The following is a 22,596-nucleotide window of genomic DNA, read 5'->3' as shown; positions in this document are numbered from 1 at the left end:
TGAAGCACCAGTCCTTAGTCTAAGAGAGCAGGGCAGACGCATCTATTCCCCGTAGCGATCGGATGCAGAGGGCTCCCGGAAAGGTTGACATGGAGGTTGCTGTCTGCGCTGGGCCTTGTTGAAAAGAGCAAGAACCAAGCAGCTCACAGGATGGGGGAAGCAGGATGAGCCTCGTGCTGGATATGGAGCAGGTGACAGGAGTTGAGCTGGAAGTCAGGAGCAGATGGGCACCACTGCTGACCCACCGACTGGAGAGTGTAGTGGTTAAGGGTTGAAACCCTTATGAAGGTTGGACACCACCTGACGACATCTGCTCCTGGCTAAGAGCTTATCGGGTAACTGAAGAGAGCACTCTGGTGGATGATGCAAACTCATCATCATCATTATGTGCCATATCATATGATGTAGATGACCATGGTGTTTGACTATGATTGTTCTTGGCAAATTTTTCTACAGTAGAGGTTTGCCTTCTTCTGGACAGTGTCTTTACAAGACTGGGAGCCCCAGCCATTATCAATACCCTTCAGAGATTGCCTGGTGTCAACAGTCACATAACCAGGACTTGTGATATGTACCATCTGCTCATACGACCATCCACCGACTGCTCCAATAGCTTCACGAGACCCTGATTGAGGGGTTAAGCAGGGTCTATACCTTACCCAAGGATAAACTGCAGGCTAGAGGAGGGAAGGAGTGCCTTATACCTCCTTTGGTAGAGACATATCTCCACCCCATCATCCAATTTACTATCTCATCTTGAATACTAAGCAACTGAACCTTCCAGACCAACTAGCCATGCAGGACCTTGTCAAATGTCTTGCTAAAGTCCATGTACACAACATCTGCTGCCTTGCCTTCATCAACTTTCCCAGAAACTTCCTCAAAAAATTCTATAAGATTGGTTAGTCATGACCTATCACACACAAAGCTCTGCTGACTGATTCCTAATCAATCCCTGTCTAACCAAATTCTCATATATATCTGGTCCCTTAGAATATCTTCCAATAACTTTCTCACAACTGATGTCAGGCTCAGCAGCCTATGAGTTCCTGGTTTACTTTCAGAGCCTTTCTTAAGCAGCTGTAAAAATAAACCAGGAAACTACAGATTTACAGGAATTGTACCTGAGTTTTGGAAATCCTTTGTCCTTCGTTTTTTAGAAGTGGTTTATAGTTTGGGAAATGTTTAGGATAGAAATCCTTGGTGAGTTTCAGATGTGTTTTAAGAAAGTTGCATGGATTTAAATGAGTATCCTTGAAAATAAACAAACTGTGTTTTTACAACAACACACACAAAATGCTGGTAGAACACAGCAGGCCAGGCAGCATCGAGAGGGAGAAGCGCTGTTGATGTTTCGGGCCGAGACCCTTCGTCAGGACACAGTTAAACTGTGTTTTTAACTACTTTGTTAACTGTAAATCTCTTCTTGGTAAGGAGGAGGGACTCACTGTTCAAATAGTGGGTACTGGCAGCTAAACTCATTGTGGAGAATAAACAGGGAAGTGAACTAGTCTTTGAAGATTGGGTAGTTACAGTATAATCTCCCGTTAGTGAGAGTATGCGTGGCTATTTATATCCAATAGGGATTAAAGTATTTACTGAGTTTAGAACTCAGCGGTCAGTAAATCCAATACCATCACAAAGCGCATTATTTTTCTGCAATGAAGCTATTTCTCAAAGATCAAACAGTGATAAAAAGTAAGCACAAACATAAATCTATATATTATTTATTTAATCATTTAGAGACACAGCATGGTGACAGACTCTTCTGCACAGTTACACATGTGACCAATTAACCTACCAATCCATAAGACCATAAGATATAGGAGCAGAATTAGGCCATTTGGCCCATCGAGTCTGCTCCACCATTTCATCATGGCTGATCCTTCTTCTCTCTCAGCTCCAATCTCCTGCCCCCTCCCTGTATCCCTTCATGCCTTGACGAATTAAGAATCAATCAACCTCTGCCTTAACTATATCCAATGACTTGGCCGACACAGCAGCTTGTGGCAATGAATTCCACAGCTTCACTCCTCTCTGACTAAAGAAATTCCTCCTTATCTCCATTCTAAAAGGATGCCTCTCTACTCTGAGGTTCAGTCCTCTGGTATGTCTTTAGAAGGTAGGAGGAAGCTAGAGAAGCTGGTGGAAATCCACGTGGTCACAGGGAGAACATACAAACTCACTAATCTCAGGTCCTGGGTGCTGTAATGGCATTACACTAACCACTATACCACCATGCCACCTGTAAATCTTGGGGCTACATTGATCTTCTGTCAGTACTACAACAAGAACTAGGAGCAGACCTGAACTTTTCTGTATCTTGTCTCAATTTTTCCAATCTCATTGATGATTAAAGCCAATACAGTAATAAGTCTGCAGCCAGATGCGATAATGCATTGAGGTACAATTGCTTAATTTCCACCACTGCCTGTAAGGATTTTTTACATTCTCTCCATGACCACGGGATTTCCTGGGCCAAAGGACAGGGTCAAATCAAATCAAGTTTAATAGTCATTCAAACCATAAATGGATACAGCCGAACGAGACAGAGTTCCTCGGGGCCAAGGTGCAAAAACATATATATACAATCGAAATAATGAGAAAGGGGCAGAAGAGAACTCAGTTGCGTACATCTTTAGACCAAGGTACAGAGGAGATGTCAGGGGTAAGTTTTTTTTATGCAGAGAGTGGTGAGTGTGTGGAATGGGCTGCCAGCAACAGTGGTGGAGGCGGATACAATAGGGTCTTTTAAGAGACTCCTGGTTAGGTACATAGAAAAATAGAGGGCTATAGGTAACCCTGGGTAATTTCTAAAGTAAGGACATGTTCGGCACAACTTTGTGGGCCAAAGGGCCTGCATTGTGCTGTAGGCTTTCTCTATTCTAAGTACCTCAGCAACATCCCGCAAATTGGTGGATCCCGGCAGTCCGGCCTGTAATTCCATCCATCCACCACTGGAAGGCAGCACAGCAGGAGAGGCCACTCCCAACTGAGCCCAGACGCCACTCTACAAACAAGCCTGACAACTGAGGCCCAGTCCTAGTTATAACTGCAGCGACACTTCCTCCTTATTGCCTGCACTCCTCCACAGCACCATTCCTATGCTGTGCTATTCTATGTCCCAATCACAAAGAAGGCAAGCCACCAGCTCTGGTTCATTAGGAGTTTGAGAAGATTTGTTATGTCACCAAAGACTCTAGGAAATTTCTACAGATGTACAGTGGAAAACATTCTGACTGACATGGAAGCTCCAATGCACAGGTTTAACCTACCAAAGGGTAACCTCACATTTGTCCAGCTAAGATTCACGTGTTATTCGTTGGTCCATTTCCCCACTTAATGTAATCTCTTCGCTGCCCACGATGTCACCAAACTGTGGGCCAGGTGTGCTACTGATGAAGAATTCAAGACAGGTGTGAAAAAGCTGGGTGGGGCTCAGGACTGCGGGCCAGGTGTGTACCAGGATATGGGAGCTGGAAATGTGGGCCAGGCATGTGCTGGGATTGAAAGTTCGGATCAGCAGCAGGAGCTGAGGGTTAGGGAAGGGGGCTGGAAAATCAGCCAGAATTGTGTTTTAGAATGTGGGCTGGAAGAGAAGTAAGAGTAGGGGTCACCAGTAGGTTATCACTGATGGAAAAGATGCAGGAGCCTGAGGATCTGAACTCGGGGATTCAGGAAGAGCTTATTCTTCTCTTCCATAGATTTCCAAATGGTCTATGAACCCATGAATTGTATCTCATGATTCTCTTCATTTTTGCACCATTAGCTGTGTAATGTTATGCCTTTGCACTGTACTGCTGCTGCAAAGCAAGAGATTTCACATTGTATACACTCAGTGGTCCCTCTATTAGGTACCTTCCTGTACCTAATAAAGTAGCTACAGAGTGCATTTTTATTATCTTCTGCTGTGGAAGGACATCCACTTTAAGGTTTGAAGTTCAGAGATGCTCTTTTGCACTTGGTTACTTTCCTGTCAGCTGGTACCTGTCTGGCCATTCTCCACTGACCTCTCTCACTAACAAGCTATTTTCAACCACAGAACTACCATTCACTGTTTTTTTTTGTTTATTTTCACACCACTCTTTGTAAACTCTAGAGACTATTGTACATGAAAATACTAGATCAAAGGTCTCTGGGATACTCAAACTACCCCATCTGGCACCAACAACCATTCCACAGTCAAAGTCACTTAGATCACATTTCTTCCTCATTCTGATGTTTGGTCTGAAAAACTGAATCTCTCGAATTTGTTCGTATGCTTTTATGAATTGAGTTGCTGCCACATGATAGCAGATTAGGTATTTGCATTAACTAGCAGGCATACAGGTGTACCTAATAAAGTGTCCACTGAATGTACCGATTATAACACATCTGATTCTGATTCTGAACATGGAGCTCATATGCATTCGGTTGGAAATGTGGACCAGATGAGTGACTGGAACCAGGGGTCAGATATGTGACCTCCAACCTGATGGCAGGAACATTGGTTTCTCCCCCGCCCCCTTCTCTGTTTTTCCATTCCCCATTCTGGCTTCCTCATACCTCTCTTCTCACCTGCCCATCACCTCCCTCGGGTGCTCCTCCTCCTTCCCTTTCTCCTGTCAGATTCCTTCTTCAACAGCTCCTTACCTCATTTATCTACCTTCTCCCAGCTCCTTACTTCAAACCCCCTCCCCCAGTCACCCACCTTCATCCTCACCTGGTTCCATCTATCACCAGCTAGTTTGTCCTCCTTCCCCTCCTCCCCCTTCATATTTTGGCTACTTCCCACTTCCTTTCCGGTGCTGGTGAAGGGTCTCAGTCTGAAACATCGACTGTCCCTCTCCACAGATTCTTCCCGAACCACTGAGTTCCTCCAGCATCTTGTGAGCGTTGCCAGGGATGTGGTGGGTGGCGAGGATGGGAACTAGGTGTGTGGTCTGAGTCAAGGTCGGGAACAGATGTGTGGCTGGGACCATGGGATTGACATGTGGCCAAAGTGGTGGGTTCACTGCGTAAACCAGACTTAGAGTAGGAACCGGTGCTGCTGGAAATCCGAGCTACACATTCACCAGTAACAAGTAAATGCACAGGAAACTGTCCACAATCTCTCAAATATTATCAAGAACAGTCAAGAGATAAAATTGTTGATCAAATTTTTACCTAATCCTTCACTCTCTTCAAAGGTCTTCTTTACTGTCTGACAAGAAGAGCCATTCCCATGGCACACCCCACATTGATCTTCAACTGCATTGGATTCTATTTCATAGTCACAGCCAACAGTCTGGAATAAACAAACATAAGTGATTTAATATATGTTCTATATCAAATCATAGATGTATAAATTCATTCAACATTGAAGCAGGCCACTGGAGACACGCAGCTGGTGATATAAAATTCTTTATTCGGCACTTACAAGCTGACAGCATTTCGAGTCACTCTGGAGAGAGGCTCCCTGCCCCAACGTTACATCACATTTTTATCTGCTAAAGATCAAAGGTAAAGGTAGGAGAATATCTTTCCACCAACACACCTAAGAAGTGTGTAAATCACCGCTGTCTCTGAGCTGCATTCATGCATATTCAGATATCTCGGGTTGGTGGGGTGTTTCCTGGTCTGCGATCAACCCAGTCTTCAGCTTCAGAAAGACAATCGTTTTAAACTGCATTTTAAATTCATTATACAATCCACATTCAGATCTAAAGACTGTTTTTTTGCTGCAATTAATATTTGCTATTTTCTATGACCCCAAAATACGTCCTAACACAGCCCATTGACATTGGCCATTGCATGCATCATCATGCCCACTGGTTCACTGCATTAGATCGGTAACCTTACTTCCCATTCAGATTCAATTACTTATCAGGACATATGGTGAAATGCATTGTTTGTGTTAACAACCAGCCAGGGTGTGCTGGGGGAAAGCCCATGAATGTCACCACACATCCCAGTGCCAACATACCATACCCACAATGCTTGACAGGATGGCACAGAACACAACAAACAGCAAAACAACGCACACACAAACTGCTGGAGGAACTCATCAGGCCGGGCAGCTTCAATGGAAAGGCCTAATGTCTCAGGACAACAATACATGCCCACATGCTATTGTGTTGCTTTGGACTTCAAGCATCAGCAGATTTGCTTGTGTTTGTGGAACAGTAAAACAAGCTCCATTCCGCCCACACTCGTGGACAGTCTTACAACTCCAGCCTCCATCCAGGCTTCAGCCATAACTGGGGACCGCCTTTGAAATACTGAAGTTAACAGAATTTCAGGAATACTTTCTTTCCTTTAGTTTTGTTAGTCAGTTTCATATTTATAAATTGATTGAAATTCTTTTTCTCTTTTAGCTGTGTCAAAGGTTCTGACATGAAAATTATTTTGAAGTAATCACATCCTAATGGAAGCAATCACAAAGCTGCTGAAAATTCCGAACAATTGTGACTAAATTGCTCAAGGAACTATAAGATCAATTTTAGTGGAGGTCACATGCATCACTGAGCCTTATAGAGTGTGCTCCTGAGGTTCAAATATGCTGTTGGTGCTATGTAATTTATTACTGATCTATATTGGAAGCGGGCATTTCTCTTATTGTGACTGAACAAAGGAAATGAAACCTAGCTCATTCTTTAACACCTTATTGTGAAAAAGAATCTATAATTAACATTTTTCTCAAAATATGCCTCCATTGATGTTTTTCTGGGGACTCGTTATAAAACAATGTGATAGCAGGAAGTTTATCTTTATAAAACGCTATCTAGACCATACTTGGAATATTGTGTTCTGATCTGGTCACTTCATTATAGGAAGGATGTGATAGCTTTAGAGAGAGTGCAGAGGAGATTTACCAGGATGCTGCCTGGATTGGAGACAATGTCTTATGAGGATAATATGAGCAAGCTAGGGCTTTTCTCGTTGGAGCAAAGGAGGATGAGAAATTTGCCCTCACCCCATCTGCCCACCACCCCACTTGGGATAGGGTTCCCCTTGTCCTCACCTACCACCCCAGCAGCTTCCGGGTCCAACGTATAATTCTTCATAACTTCCACCATCTCCAACGGGATCCCACTACCAAGCACATCTTTCCCTCCCCCCCCCTTCTGCTTTCCACAGGGATCGCTCCCTACACGACTCCCTTGTCCACTCATTCCCCCCATCCTTTCCCACTGATCTCCCTCCTAGCACTTATTCTTGTAAGCGGAACAAGTGCTACACCTGCCCTTACACTTCCTTCCTCACCACCATTCAGGACCCCAGACAGTCCTTCCAGGTGAGGAGACACTTCACCTGTGAGTCGGCTGGTGTGGTATACTGCGTCTGGTGCTCCCGGTGCGGCCTTTTTTAAATTGGTGAGACCCGATGCAGACTGGGAGACCATTTCGCTGAACACCTACGCTCGGTCTGCCAGAGCAGGCAGGATCTCCCAGTGGCCACACATTTTAATTCCACGTCCCATTCCCATTCTGATATGTCTATCCATGGCCTTCTCTACTGTCAAGATGAAGCCACACTCAGGTTGGAGGAACAACACCTTATATACCGGCTGGGTAGCCTCCAACCTGATGGCATGAACATTGACTTCTCTAACTTTGTTAATGCCCCTCATCCCCTTCTTACCCCATCCCTGATATATTTAGTTTTTCCCCCTCCTCTCTTTTTTTTCTCTCTCTCTGCCCATGACTCTGCCTGTTCTCCATCTCCCTCTGGTGCTCCCCTCCCCCTTTCTTTCTCCCTAGGCCTCCCATCCCATGATCCTTTCCCTTTTCCAGCTCTGTGTCCCTTTTGCCAATCACCTTTCCATCTCTCAGCTTCACCCCACCCCGTCCGGTCTTCTCCTATCATTTCGCATTTCCCCCTCCCCCTCCTACTTTCAAATCTCTTACTATCTTTCCTTTCAGTTAGTCCTGACGAAGGGTCTCGGCCCGAAATGTCGACAGTGCTTCTCCCTATAGATGCTGCCTGGCCTGCTGCGTTCCACCAGCATTTTGTGTGTGTTGCTTGAATTTCCAGCATCTGCAGATTTCCTCGTGTTTACATGAGAAATTTCTTCTTGTTTACAATGGCACTGGTGAGACACTGTGATACCTTACTGGCAACAAACAAGTCTACTTACTACTCCATTAAACACACAACTTCTGGACAATGATCACTGCAATCAATAGCCTGTAACTTCCATTTGAGAGTTGAGCTTTTGCAACTCCTTTATGACCTGACATTTTTATGGCATGAACTGAAGTCTCAGACGTACAGGAAGGTTGCAGCGTGGCATATAAATCAAAGCAGTGGAGCCCAGGCCCGAGAGTGAGAAACGAGCCAATGTCTGACCATGGTTGGAGTGAGGCAAGGTGAGCTGAGGTGAGGCAGAGTCGAGGCGGCAGGGCCTGGGCAAAAAAGAGCAAGGTACAAGGCTGATATTTGACAGATTTAAGCATCGGGCCAGATTGGAATGGTTGGGTTTGTGATGAAGCGAGGGGGCAGGGCCCAGGCCAGAGAGTGAGTAATGAGTCGATGTATGGTTGAATTAAGCACCAGGCCTGATTGAAAAGATCGGGGTTTCAGGGATAGGCTAGTGTTCAGCTCACTGCTCGGAGAGGTTTACCTCTCTCTGTTCTGTGCTGAGGCTGTGGCCTGCAAACAACAGGCTCCTGAACTGACTGCAGGGATGACTGGCTTCATGGCATGAACTCACTTTCGTGAAGTTTAGTTCTGAATGTTTGCAAAATTTTGTTTTTTTAGGTGTTTGACAGTCTTCGTTTTGAATGGGTCCTATTAAATTGCTTTCTTTTGAGGCTGCCTATAAGGAGATAAATATCAAGGGTGTTTATAGTACAGTCGGCCCTCCTTATCCACGAGTTCTGCATCCGCGGATTCAACCAACTGCAGATCAGGAAAACCTAGAAGTTCTCTTTCCAGCACTCATTGTTTGAGAATGTACAGACTATTTTTTCTTGTCATTTTTCCTTAAACAATACAGTATAACAACTATTTACACAGCATTTACACATTTGTACATTGTATTAGGTATCATAAGTAATCTAGAGATGATTTAAAAGTACAGGCAGTCCCCGGGTTATGAACGGGTTCCGTTTCTGAGTCCGTCTTTAAGTCAGATTTGAAGTTGGGACAGGTACATCCGATATTATGTAGCCTCAGTTAGTAAAACGTTTGTCTTAGTATATAGTATTTATTTTACCTTTCTATACATATAAAACACTTAAGAAGCATATGTACTTCAAAATTAAACCACTGCGTTGCTTAGTAATAATTGTAGCTTTCCTCAGAGCAGGGCCTTTCAAATGCTCCATTAAAATTGTTCCAATTGTTGACCGACCTTAGTCTAACGCTTTTCCAACAACTGATGGCATTTCACCTCTTCCTGATAGCTTTATTACTTCCACTTTATTTTCAATCGTGATCGTGATTACTTTCGTGAACAGAAACACTACAGATTCAGAGCTGCACCACCAGGTCCTAATGTCCACCGCACTGAGACAGGTTAAATGAAGTCCGGGGTTCTGCTGGGTCCTGAAGACCACTGCATTGAGCAAGGTTAAATAAGGGACTTGAGCTTCCGCGTATTTTGGTATCAGTGGGGGGTCCCGGAACCAATCCCCCGCGGATAAGGAGGGCCGACTGTATATATATTTCAATTAATAAATGTACTTTGAAATTTGAAGGTGACTTGAATATGGTGTACAAGATGATAAGAGGCATAGATTGAGCCAGAGACTCTTTTCCAGGGTAGAAATGGCCAATATGAGGGGGCATGATTTTAAAGTGATTAGAGGAAAGTATAGGGCATTGTCAGAGGTACTGCTGTTTCTAACACAAAGTGTGGTGGGTGCATGGAACAACCAGCTAGAGGCGGTGAAAGAGGCAGGTACATTAGGGATAGTTAAAAAATTCTTAGATAGGCATATAAATGAAGGAAAATATAAGACTATGTGGGAGGGAAGGAGGGATTAGATTGATTTTGAAGGCTGACACAACATTATCGGCCAAAGATTATGCTCTCTTCTCACTGCTGCCATCAGGAAGAAGGTACAGGAGCTTCAGGGCTCACACCATCAGGTACTACCCCGAACCATCAGGATAATACCAAACAATTAAGTAATGCTCAGGCATTTTGAGTGCTCGCATGGGCTTTCTCGGGTGACATGATTGCATCATGGCTAGATGACTTACAGCACCAGCGATCAGTGCTCAATTCCCACAGCTGCCTGTGAGGAGTCTGTACATTCTCACTTTGACTACTTGTGCTTCCCCTGGGTGCCCTGGATTTCTCCCACATTCCAAAGCCATATAGTACTGTGCAAAAGTCTGTGGCACATATACTGTGTATATAGCTGGGGTGCCTATTGACATCAATGGATCTGGGGTTGAGAGAGTGAACAGCTTTAAGTTCCTTGGCATACACACTACCAAGGTCTGACTTGGTCTGTACATACTGGCTGAAATGAAAGTGCCTCTTTCACCTCAGATGGTTGAAGAAGTTTGGCAAAAGTCCCCAAATCCTAAGGACTTTCTACAGGGGCTCAATTGGGAGCATCCTGACTAGCTGTATCACTGCTTGGTATGAGAACTGTACTTACCTCAATCAGAGAGTGGTGCAGACAGTCCAATGTATCTGTAGATGTGAACGTCCCACTATTCAGGACATTTACAAGGACAAGTGCGTAAAAAGGGCACAAAGGATCATTGAGGACCCAAGTCATCCCAACCACAAACTGTTCCAGCTGCTACCATTCGGGAAATGGTACCGCAGCATTTAAGCCAGGACCAACAGGCTCCAGAACAGCTTCTTTCACCAGGCCTTCAGACTGATTAATTCATGTTGATACAATTGTATTTCTATGTTGTATTGACTGTCCTGGTGTACAAACTATTTATTAGAAATTACTATAACTTGCACATTCAGACAGAGACATAACGTAAAGATTTTTACTCCTTGTGTATGTGAAGGATATGAGAAATAAAGTCAATTCAATTCAACTCAATGCTGTATTTGTCAATGCGGATTGGAGAGTGAGTTTGAAAACCTGGCGGGAGCAAAGGATGTTGAGAATGCTGAGGGTAGAGTGCCGCAGGAGGGGTGAGAGACAGGTGGCAGAGAAGGAGTACCAGGAGCAGAGGGTGGCACGGGTGCAGATACACCCAGCACTGAGACAAAAGTCCAGGTCACTTGATTCCAAACAAGTGGTTTATTGATCATTGCAGAATGTCACTCTGGTGTTTCACGCTTCCTTCCCAACCATGATTCCTCTCTCCCTGCTCCCTTCCCCTTCACAACAGTGACCCATAACAGAGTCAGGTTTATCATCATTCACATGTCATGAAATTGTCATTTTTACCACTGCAGTACAGTGCAATACAGAAAATTATTACAGGGCAACGCACAAGTTTGTCACCCGAACAATATACCACACCTAATACTTCCGTACAGTATTGTGTGTCTTGCGATCTTACGTTCATTAATTAAAATAGATTGTAGGGAATTATTGACTATATAGTGCATGCTATCCCTTCCTTTTTAAGCAAAAATGTTTGCAAAACTTGAAACACATCCAGCTCTCATTTCAACAATTGCTTCAATCTTCCTGCTGCCAAAGACGATAATGTAATTCAATTATTGCTAACTGTGCAATAAAAAGTTGCTCTCATGTAATCAGTTATGCCGTATGTTGTACATGTCCTCTGACTTTCTGTCTCATCTGTAACTTGTTTAGCCCATGCATTTGGATCAAATCTAATTTCATAACTGAATTAATCAAATCTCTGCAATTTTATCCTTTATCGGATTGGAAGGAGCCACTTCACTAGGCCTGTTATTTATAGCTTCAAGTTTAGTGAAAGCCCATTAAAACTTTTTCAGTGTCCTCTCAGCACACAGCACTTGATTGCTTAGGTTGCCAAGATCTCAAAACAATTCCTGCAGGACTTCACCAAAAAACAATCAACATGCTAAACCACTGACCTTAGGACATCCATTATGACATGGATGGAAGGCAACAGAATAAGGGATTAGCCAATGACTATCTGAGAGGTAATGCAAAATAGGGAAATATGTATAGCTGATAGGGAGGTTCTGGGAATCTGCACAGGCTCAGTGCACTAAAATGCCTCCTCATTCACTACTAAAAATGAGATCTTAAACTCAACAGGAGAGAAAAACTGAAATATGCTCCATTCACTAGTTTCTAATTGGAAAATGCTTTCAACTGGGTGATTACAATCATCCTTTTTTCTAAGCTGCAGGCTCTTGTTAACCATAAATTGAAGACAGATCATGAATCCCAATTGTTACTGCCGGTCCACTGGTAATGGAAAGCTAAGTATAAAGTTATTTCTTTAAGTAAGCAAATAAGCTATCATTTCATTTCACTTCAAATTTTCATTCATTCATTCAGTTAATCAATAAATTATTTCACGATTCAAGATTGTTTGATGTCATTTCCAGTACACAGGTACAAAGGACAACAAAATAATTATTGTTCAGGATTTTATGCAGCACAAAAAACACAGTAAGATAAAGTACACAACAAAAGAAATATAAGTACGCAAGATAGCTTGATTGTATGTCCATAAAGAAATGCTAGGCACAGGAGTATCTGTATCTGAGGTGACCAACAAGAAGTGATAAAGTAGTGGTGGTTGGGGACGTGTTGGGGTGGAGTTAGTGGGTGGATGTGTTGATCAGCCTTACTACTTGGGAAAGTAACTGTTTTTAATTATTTACTTATTCATTCATTCAGTAGCCATGAACTAAATTAACTTAGCAAGTTGTGAAATTGGTCCAACAGGTGAAAGAAAGGCAGATGATAAAATTAACCAGAGGTCATCTGCAACATCTAGGTACTAAAAAATCTGTACCTTACAGAGATTTGACAAGAAATAAAGGATCGCTATTGAGTACTGACTGTGTTAGTAGGATCGGGTATTGGAACATCTATGAACTGAAGAAATATATGGTAGACAATCGTTCTTGCAAAAACAAAATAAGTTTCAGAATTGCTGGGAAAGAAGTTGTGTTGAAACATTCTTCTCGGAAAAGTGGAATTTTAGATACTTCTTTGAATCACTCTTTATCCCAGCAGATGATTCTTGGTTCTCGTTATATTTTACCATGTGCTTCTGTCATATTCTGATGTTCTTTGATCAATAGGTCATTTGGAAGTTGAGAATGAGGTAAAAAAACATGTTGCTTTTGACATTTTATTATGGGTCACAAGAACAAAGAAGAGGAAGAGAAAGGAATGAGGTTGGTGAATTAAGAATAAAGGGGAAATGAGGAGTGAATAGAGCTGGTCTGGTCTTGTTACACCAGACCACCAATAACAGTTGTTATAGCTGGGAATGGGGGTAGTGGGGATAGACTCCCTCTGCCCATTAAATGCTCCCAATGGTCTGTGTCTCAAATAGTCTCTGACAACCAAGTCCAGCTCCTGGCTTCCTTGTGTGGCTTAGCTTCTCAGCCTGACAGAACTGTTTCTACTGACAGGAGGAGGGACAAAGGTGGATTGCTGAGGCCTTAAAACCAGTCATACCAGGCAGATGGGACTTGTCAGCTGTGTTTGGGAACTCAGCTAGCAGAACGAAAACTGATCTCAAACCTCCACTGCCTTATGCCTAAACCCACTCATGGGAAATTTGGAAATAAATCCCTAGGTAAAATTTGGATCAGGAATCCCCAAAGCAGTCCTACATTGAGTTCAATGCTGACTGGCAACTCCTGCGATACCGCTGGTGCAAACTGTATTGGTCTCTGTACTTCATCAGCTGCTTGGAGAGGGGGAGCCTGCTACACGGGCAACAGCCTTGTTCTTCATACTGTACTGTCCTTATTTGCATATGAACTACGTAGATTGCTAGGACACACATCCATGGTTGCCCCGACCAACAGAGGGCCTCCTTAAATAACAGAAAGTTCCATTGAAATTCCAACAGATTAAGTCACCAGATTCAAGTAATGTGATATTGGCCACTGAAAGCAAGAAGTTTCCAAAAAACTACAAGGGCAACTTGTAATGGGCTGGATTAATCAGACCCCATATTTCGAGTATCCAGCAGATGAGGTAATAAGCGTGCAAGCACAACAAAGTAACTTAAGCCTGATTTATTATTATAGAAACATAGAAATAACCTACAGCACAATACAGGCCCTTCAGCCCACAAAGTTGTGCCGAGCATGTCACTACCTTAGAAATTACTAGGCTTACCTATAGCCCTCTATTTTTCTAATTTCCATGCACCTATCCAAGTCTCTTAAAAAACCCTATCGTATCCACCTCCACCATCTATTATAAAATAGAAAGCACGAATAAGCCACACAAAATTCTATGTAGCAAGTCAAAAAGATTTCCACACATATTTCAAAACTCTTAGTCACCACTTGATTGTCACTGTTGTCATGGAACTCTGAAATCTGATCCACTTGTGAGACCACTGCTGGGTTTTTGGCACTGATTTTGATTTCTGGCCCTTGGTTGAAGTCCAACAAAAACCAGAAAGGCATCCTCATATACATGAGTTTCACAAGCACAAGGAGATCCAAAGACAGACAAACTCTTTCAATTTATTTCATCTTTTGTTCTCAATAGACTGTCTTTTTTCAAACCCATCCTGTGTCCATGTGTCCTGTGCTCATAAATCATCTGATGTTATATTTATCACTCCTTGCATTCTCATAGCAAACAACACTCCTTTGGTCTTACAGAAGTACATTAATGTCCACATATCTGAAATAAGCTCTAATGCAGACTCTAAGAAAGAATCCTTCAAACTATTTATCAAAAGTGACCAACAGACATTAACAGAGCTACAGTGTTTACCTTGTACAGTCACTTCACAACCATTACACACTAACAGACCCCATGTGATACAAGATCAGAAAGAGTTAAATTGTCATTCATCCAAAGTTTTACAAAATCTAATATAACTTTGAACACTAGAAAACTCATGGAACAATTCCATGCATATAGGTGATTATATAAAAACATGAACAAACACAGGGATGTTAAACCACAAGAAAAATAATAACTCTAAAGCCTCCTAGAACAATAGTCTGTAACACCACCTGGTTGAGAGTGCCAAAGTAGATACAAATATTGTGTGGGACATCAGTATAATACCAGAGTCTAAAAAGAAATCTTAATTCAGATTCAGCTCAGGAAAGGTTGCAAGAAAATTTTAACAATGGAATTACTCTACATGATAACTAGAGAAAAGGATAATAAAGGATATTGCAAGTCTGCCAGGGAAGTCAAAGACTCAGTGTAAGTAAAGCCATTGTTATTGCCTTGATTTGCTCTGTGTTATTGTTTGTATTGTTCTGTGTCATGTATTATGTTACAATGCTGTTCTGCTAAGCACTCTGGGCATCCTGCGTTGGCGCCGAGATGTGAGCCTTCACTCATAAGGCTGCCCCCAGCACATGATTGGGTATGTGGATTGTTAAAGCAAATGATACATTTCACTGCGTGTTTCCATGTACAGGTGATAAATAAATCTAATTCTGAATCTAAATAAATAGTGAATATAATTCTTTGGAAGGTAGACTTTGTAATACTGACTTCCAAGAAGGTTACAATGTTGGTGCAAGTAGGAGGTCTGATTGCCAATACCATTCTGGATTTTCAAACAACTTTGTCAAGATTTGACAAGTGCGATGAAAAATTTGTTGATGTCTAACGAGATTGGCAGGTACAACTTGAGCTGAATTTGTAATAAGTTAGATTCTCACAGATAGGTGGCACAGTAGTGTACGGTTAGCACAACACTTGACAGTACAGGTAACTTGGGTTCCATTCCCAACGCTACCTGTTTGTATGTTCTCTCAGAAGGTTTCCTCTGGTGCTCCAGTTTCCTCCCACAGTCTGAAGACATAGCAGTTGGTAGTTTAATTGGTCTTCGTAAATTGTCTTGTAATTAGACTAGAATTGAATCAGAAGGATGTTGGACAGCGCAGCTCAAAGGGCCAGAAGGACCTGTTCTGTGCTGTATCCCCATAAATATGAATATAATATAAATAAATAGTGATGGAGGATGTCATAATATCTGTGGCTGATCATAGTGATTGATTATTGTTGAAGCCCTGCAGGAATTGAGGCCATTGTGCTTTGAGGTCTCGGCACTTTAAGCATAACAAGTGCAGTCTGCAAAGAAGACCCTGGAAAAGACTTAATGGGTGTTCACTAAACTTGGAGCTATAAGTGACAGGCTTAGTGAGGTATCTCCTTTCAATCTGATAAAGGATAAAACTGCAGAGATTTGATTAAAACAATTAGATTACATTCAATCCAAATGCATGGGCTAAACAAGTTACAGATGTCACAGAAAGCCAGAGGACATACACAACATACTCCAAAACTGGTTACATGCCAGCAACTTTTTTATTTTATAGCTGGCAATAATTGAATTACATGATCGTCTTTGGCAGCAGGCAAGATTGAAGCAATTGTTGAAATGCGAGCTGGATGTGTTTCAAGTTTTGCTAATGTAGTTGTTTTAAAAAGGGAGGGGTAGCAAAGGACCATACAGTCATTAATTCTCCACAACCTATTTTAATCAATGACCATATGACCACAAGATATACAGCACTATGCAAAAGTTTTAAGCACCTGTATACAGCTGGGATGCCTAAGACTTTTGAACAGTACTGTAGTAATTTTATGTATTGCACTGTACTGCTGTCACAAAAAAAACCAAACTGCATCACAATTGTGAGTGAAGATAAACCTGATTTACATTCTAATGTGGACTGAGAGTGGAAAGGGTGTAGAGAGAGGGGAATCACATTTGGGAAAAGAGGAATGGAGAGGGGAGGGAGCAGGGAGCACCAGAGAGACATTCTATTAAGAGCAATAAACCAGTTGTTTGGAATCAAATGACCGTGCCTGGAGTGTCAGGGCTGGATATGACTGTAACCGCCCCACCTCTGGGACTCCTCTGCCACCTGGCCCAAACCCTCCTGCAGCATTCCACTTTTACCATTCCCAATTCCTTTGCTCCTGCCAGATTTACAAACTCGTTCTCCATTCCATGTTGACAACTACAGTACAAACTTATACTATATTACGCACACAAGATATATATATGTGCTGAAACCTTTGACCGATACTGTAGGAGCAGATTTGGCTTATTGAGTCTGGCCCGGTACTCCATCATGACTGATGTATTATCACTTTCAGCTCCATTCTCCCGCCTTCTTCCCATAACTTTTTTTGCCCTGACTAACCAAGAACCTATCAAACTCTGCTTTAAATATACCCAATGACTAGGCATTTACAGCCATCCATGCCAAAGAATTCCAGAGAATTACCAACCACTGGCTAAAGACATGCCTCTACTCCGTGGCTGTGCCCTGTGGTTCCAGACTCCTCCACAAAAGGAATCCTCCTCTCCACATCCATTCTATCCCGGTCTTCCACCATTCGATGTCTTCCAATCAGCTCACCCCTCATTCTTCCGAATTCCAGTTAGTACAGGCCTAGAGCCATCAAACGCTCTTCATATGACAGGCTATTCAATCCTGGAAAGATTTTCATGAACCTCCTTTGAACTCTCTTCAGTTTCAGGACATACCTTCTAAAATAAGGGGGCCAAACCTGTGCACAATACTCCAAGTCAGGCCTCATCAGTGTTTTATAAAGTCTCAACATTATATCCTTACCTTTATATTCTAGTCCTCTTGAAATGAATGCTAACATCACATTAACATTCCTCACTACAGACTCAACTTGTGTTAAATTAACCTTTAGGGAATCTTGCCCAAGGACTCCCAAGTCCCTTTACGTCACTGTATTTTGTATTTTCTCTCCATTTAGAAAACAGTCAACAATTTCACTTTTCTCTATGAAAGTGCATGATCACACATTTTCCGACACTGTGTTCCATCTGCCATTACTTTGCCCATTCTCCTAATCTGTCTAAATCCTCCTGTAAACTTCCTGAAAACTACCTGTGCTGATGGAGATTGTCGAGATGTTTTTGCAGACTGGGAATTGCAAATGAGGAAATCTGGGATTCAATTACAAAAGTGGGTATTGAGGCCCAGCTCTTGGAGTTTACTGATTAGTTTAGAGGGGATGATGGCAATAAATGCTGAGTTGTAATCAATACAGACCATCTTGATGTATCCACATCTGCTGTCCAGATGTTACAGGGCTGCGTGAAGAGCCAACGAGACAGCATCTGCTGCAGACTTGTTGCTGTGGTAGGTGAATTGGAGCGAATCCAAGTGCCACACAGACTGGAGCTGATTTGCTTCAACACTAGCCTCCTAAGACACTTCATCACTGTGGATGTAAATGGCACAGTATGATAGTCATTTAGCCAGCTTACCACACTCTTCTTGTGCACCGGTACAACTATGTCCTATTTTATCACATGCCTCCAAGTACCCTGAGACCTCATCTTTACTAATTGACTCCAACATTTTTCCAACCACTGGGGTCAGACTAACTGGCCTAGTTTCCTTTCTTCTGCCTCTCTTGCTTCTTTTAGAGTGGAGTGATATTTGCAATTTTCCAGTCTTCAGGAACCATTCCACAATCAAGTGATTCTTGAAAGATCATTTCTAATGCCTCCACAAACTCTCCAGCCCCCTCTTTCAGAACCCTGAGGTGTACACCATCTGGTCCAGATGACTTATCTACCTTTTGCCTTTTCAGTTTCCTAGGAATTTTCTCTCTAGTTATGGTAACTTCACATACTTCATGCCCCGACACCTGGAACTCCAATCATACTGCTAGTGTTTTCCACAGTGAAGGTGGATGCAAAATACTTATTCAGTTTGTCCGGCATTTTGTTGCCCCCCACTACTCTCCAGCATCGTTTTCCAGCAGTCCAATATCCACTCTTGCCTTTCTTTTACATTTTACGTATCTGAAAAAACTTCTGGTATCCTTTTTAATATTATTGGCTAGCTTACTTTTGTATTCCATCTTTACATTATTAATGACTTTCTAAGTTGCTTTCAGGTGGTTTTTAAAAGCTTCCCAATCTTTTAACTTCCCACTGATTTTTGCTCAATGATATGCCCTTTCTCTGGCTTTTATGTTGGCTTTGACTTCTCATTAGCCACAGTTGTGTCATTTTGCCTTGAGAATACTTCTTTCTCTTTGGGATACATATTTGTTCCATGCCTTCCAAATTACTTTGAGAATTTCCAGCCATTGCTACTCTGCCATCATACCTGCTAGTGTTCTTTTCCAATCAGTTCTGGCCAACTCCTCTCTTATGCTTCTGTAATTCCCTTTACTCCACTGTAGTACTGATCCATCTGACATTAGCCTCACCTTCTCAAATTTAAGGATGAATTTGATCATATTATGATCTCTCGCCCCTAAGAGTTCTTTTACCTTAAGCTCTCTCATCAGTTCTGGTTCATTGCACAACACCCAATCCAAAATAGCTAATTTCACCCCTCCACCCACTTCTGGGCTCAACCACAAGCTGCTCTAAATAGCCATCCTGTAGGTATTCTAGAAAATCCCCCTCTTGGAATTGTGCACCAACCCGATTTTCCCAATCTACCTGCATATTAAAATCTCCCATAATTATTCTAACCTTGCCCTTTTGGCATGCATTTTCCATCTCTCATTGTAATTTTTAGCATACATCCATACTACTGGTTAGGAGTCAGTGTACAACTCCCTTGCAGTTTCTTAGCTCTATCCACAATAATTCAACACCTTCCGACTCTATATTACCCCTTTCTCATATAACCATATAACAATCACAGCACGGAAACAGGACATCTCGGCCCTCCTAGTCTGTGCTGAACTCTTAATCTCACCTAGTCCCACCTACCCGCACTCAGCCCATAACCCTCCACTCCTTTCCTGTCCATATACCTATCCAATTTTACCTTAAATGACACAACTGAACTGGCCTCTACTACTTCTACAGGAAGCTCATTCCACACAGCTATCACTCTCTGAGTAAAGAAATACCCCCTCGTGTTTCCCTTAAACTTCTGCCCCCTAACTCTCAAATCATGTCCTCTCGTTTGAATGTCTCCCATTCTCAATGAAAACAGCCTAATCACATCAACTCTATCTATCCCTCTCAAAATTTTAAATACCTCGATCAAATCCCCCCTCAACCTTCTACGCTCCAATGAATAGAGACCTAACTTGTTCAACCTTTCCCTGTAACTTAAGTGCTGAAACCCAGGTAACATTCTAGTAAATCGTCTCTGCACTCTCTAATTTATTGATATCCTTCTGATAATTCGGTGACCAGAACTGTACACAATTTGATCGCACATGATTTGATTTCAATTTTTACCAACAGAACAATGCCCCTCTGCCTTCCTTCTTGTCCTTTCAATACAATGCATCCTTGGACATTTAGCTCCCAGCTATAATTTCTTTTAGCCGTGATTCAGTAATGCCTACAACATCATGCTGTACGCATTCAAATGTAACACCTTCAGTCCTGTATTCACTCCTTTCAATTTTGCCTGCCTTTTATGTTGCAACTCATCCTGTTGACTATAATTTTACCCTATCAACAGCCTCTCCTCACTACACATTGCATCTGCTTGTAAACCAGCTCCCTCAGCACTATCATCTGCCTTTCCTATGATACTTTTTACATTGAAATACACACAGGTCAGAACATTAGATGCACTATGCTCAATCTTCTGATTCATAACTTTGTCTGAGGTCTTATCAACATCTGCCTCCACAATCTCTCCACTAACTGTTCTAGCACCCTGGTTCCCATTTCCCTGCAACTCTAGTTTAAACCCCACCATACCAGCATGTACTTTCGTATACAACAGACCCAAATCTGCTCACAATATTCCAAGTGCGGTTTGACCAAAGTTTTATAAAGCCTCACTGTTACATCCTTCCTATTTTCATTCTAGTCCTCTCGAAATGAATGATAACAATACATCTGCTTTCCATAGCAAGGACTCCATTTGCAAGTTAACCTTTAGGAAATCCAACACAAGGACTCCCAAGTACCTTTGCATCTCCAATTTTTGAATTTTCTCCTCATTTAGAGAGTAGTCTTTATCTCTTCTTCACCATACACTTCCCTGCAGTTTATTCCGCCTGCCACTTCTTTGCCTATCCTCCCAATCTGTTTAAGTCCTTCTGCAGACATCCTGCTTCCTCAACACCTATTGGCCCTTACCCTACAGTATCTTCATATCATCCACAAACCTCTCTACAATCCAAAATAGCTCAAAGTTCAAAGTAAACTTATTATCAAAGTACATATATGTCACCACATATAACTCTGAGATTAATTTTCCTGTGGGCATACTTAGTTAATCTACAGAATAGTAAATATAACATGAATAAAGATCAATTAGAAAACAACACTGTGCAAATGCAAATATAAATAAATGATAATATATAACAACATGAAATAACAAGAAAAAGGGTAATTAAAGTGAGATCATTAGTTATGGGAGTGTCTCAATGGATGGGCAAGTGAGTGTAGTTATCACCTTTGTTCATGAGTCCAAAGGTTGTTGGGTAGTAACTGTTCTTGAGTCCTGAGGCTCTTGTGCCTTTTATCTGATGGCAACAGTGAGAGAAGAGCAAGGCCTGAGTGGTGAGGATCTCTGATGAAAGATACTGCTTTTCTACAACAGAGTTTCATGTCAATGTGCTCAGTGGTTGGGAGGGCTTTACTCATGATGTATGGAGCCAAATCTACTATCTTTTGTAGGATTTCTTATTCAAAGGCTTTGGGGTTTCCAAACCAGGATATGATGCCACCAGTCAATACATTCTTCAATGCACATCTATAGAAATTTGTCCAAATTTTTGATGCCATACCGAATCTATGCAGACTCCTAAGCAAGTAAAGTTGCTGCTGTGCTTTCTTCACAATTGCACTTAAGTGCTGGGTTCAGGACAGGTCCTCTGACATAGTAACACTCAGGAAATTAATGTTGCTAACACTCTCCACCTCTAATGAGGAGTAGCTCATGGACCTCTGGTTTCTCTCTCTTGAAGTCTACAATCAGTTCCTTGGTCTTGCTGACATTGAGAGAGAGGTTGTTATTATGACACCACTCAGCCTTATTTTCAATCCCCCTCCTGTATGCACCACGTTTGATTGGATCCACATCAGGCACCTCTCAGGCAGGAGCTGATATATTTCATCACCAGTCTCTCAAAACACTTCCATCACTGTGGATGTAAGTGCGACTGCATGACAGTCATTGAGGCAGGTCATTACACTCTTCTTGGGCACCAGGCACTGGTATGATTGAGACATGCTTGAAGTAGGTTCAAAGATTAAAAGATTCAAAGTACATTTATTGTCTAAGTATGTATGCAGTATACAACCCTCAGATTCATCTTCCTGCTGGTAGCGACGAAAAAAAGAAGCACCATGGAACCTGTTCAAAAAGAAGTTGAACACCCAGCACGTGTAAAAAAGAACAAATTGCACAAATGGCAAAAAGTAAGCAATACTATACATGAAACAGCAGAGTCCTTGAAATGATCTAGGATTCTTCAGTTTAGTGCTGCAGATTTCACTGATTCAGGCCACACAGCCAGACTGAAACATTATGATCAAATCATACGATATACCAAAAAAAGAGTAACCAGAGGTAAGATACACGTGTAACATGAATCG

At 42.1% G+C, this 22,596-nt stretch overlaps 1 protein-coding gene across 1 annotated transcript in view; it reads right to left on the bottom strand.

Annotated features, from left to right (window-relative positions):
• Positions 1–22,596, bottom strand: part of LOC132404996 (A disintegrin and metalloproteinase with thrombospondin motifs 12-like) — a 626,192-nt gene that overhangs the window by 226,885 nt on the left and 376,711 nt on the right. The window contains exon 14 of the mRNA XM_059989657.1: positions 5,146–5,266. Coding sequence (XP_059845640.1) covers positions 5,146–5,266 — 121 coding nt within the window. The remainder of the gene's footprint in view (positions 1–5,145; positions 5,267–22,596) is intronic.

The sequence above is a fragment of the Hypanus sabinus genome, chromosome 14, assembly GCF_030144855.1.
Source record: "Hypanus sabinus isolate sHypSab1 chromosome 14, sHypSab1.hap1, whole genome shotgun sequence".
NCBI classification, from domain to species: domain Eukaryota; kingdom Metazoa; phylum Chordata; class Chondrichthyes; order Myliobatiformes; family Dasyatidae; genus Hypanus; species Hypanus sabinus.
This window is presented reverse-complemented; position numbering and strand designations above follow the sequence as displayed.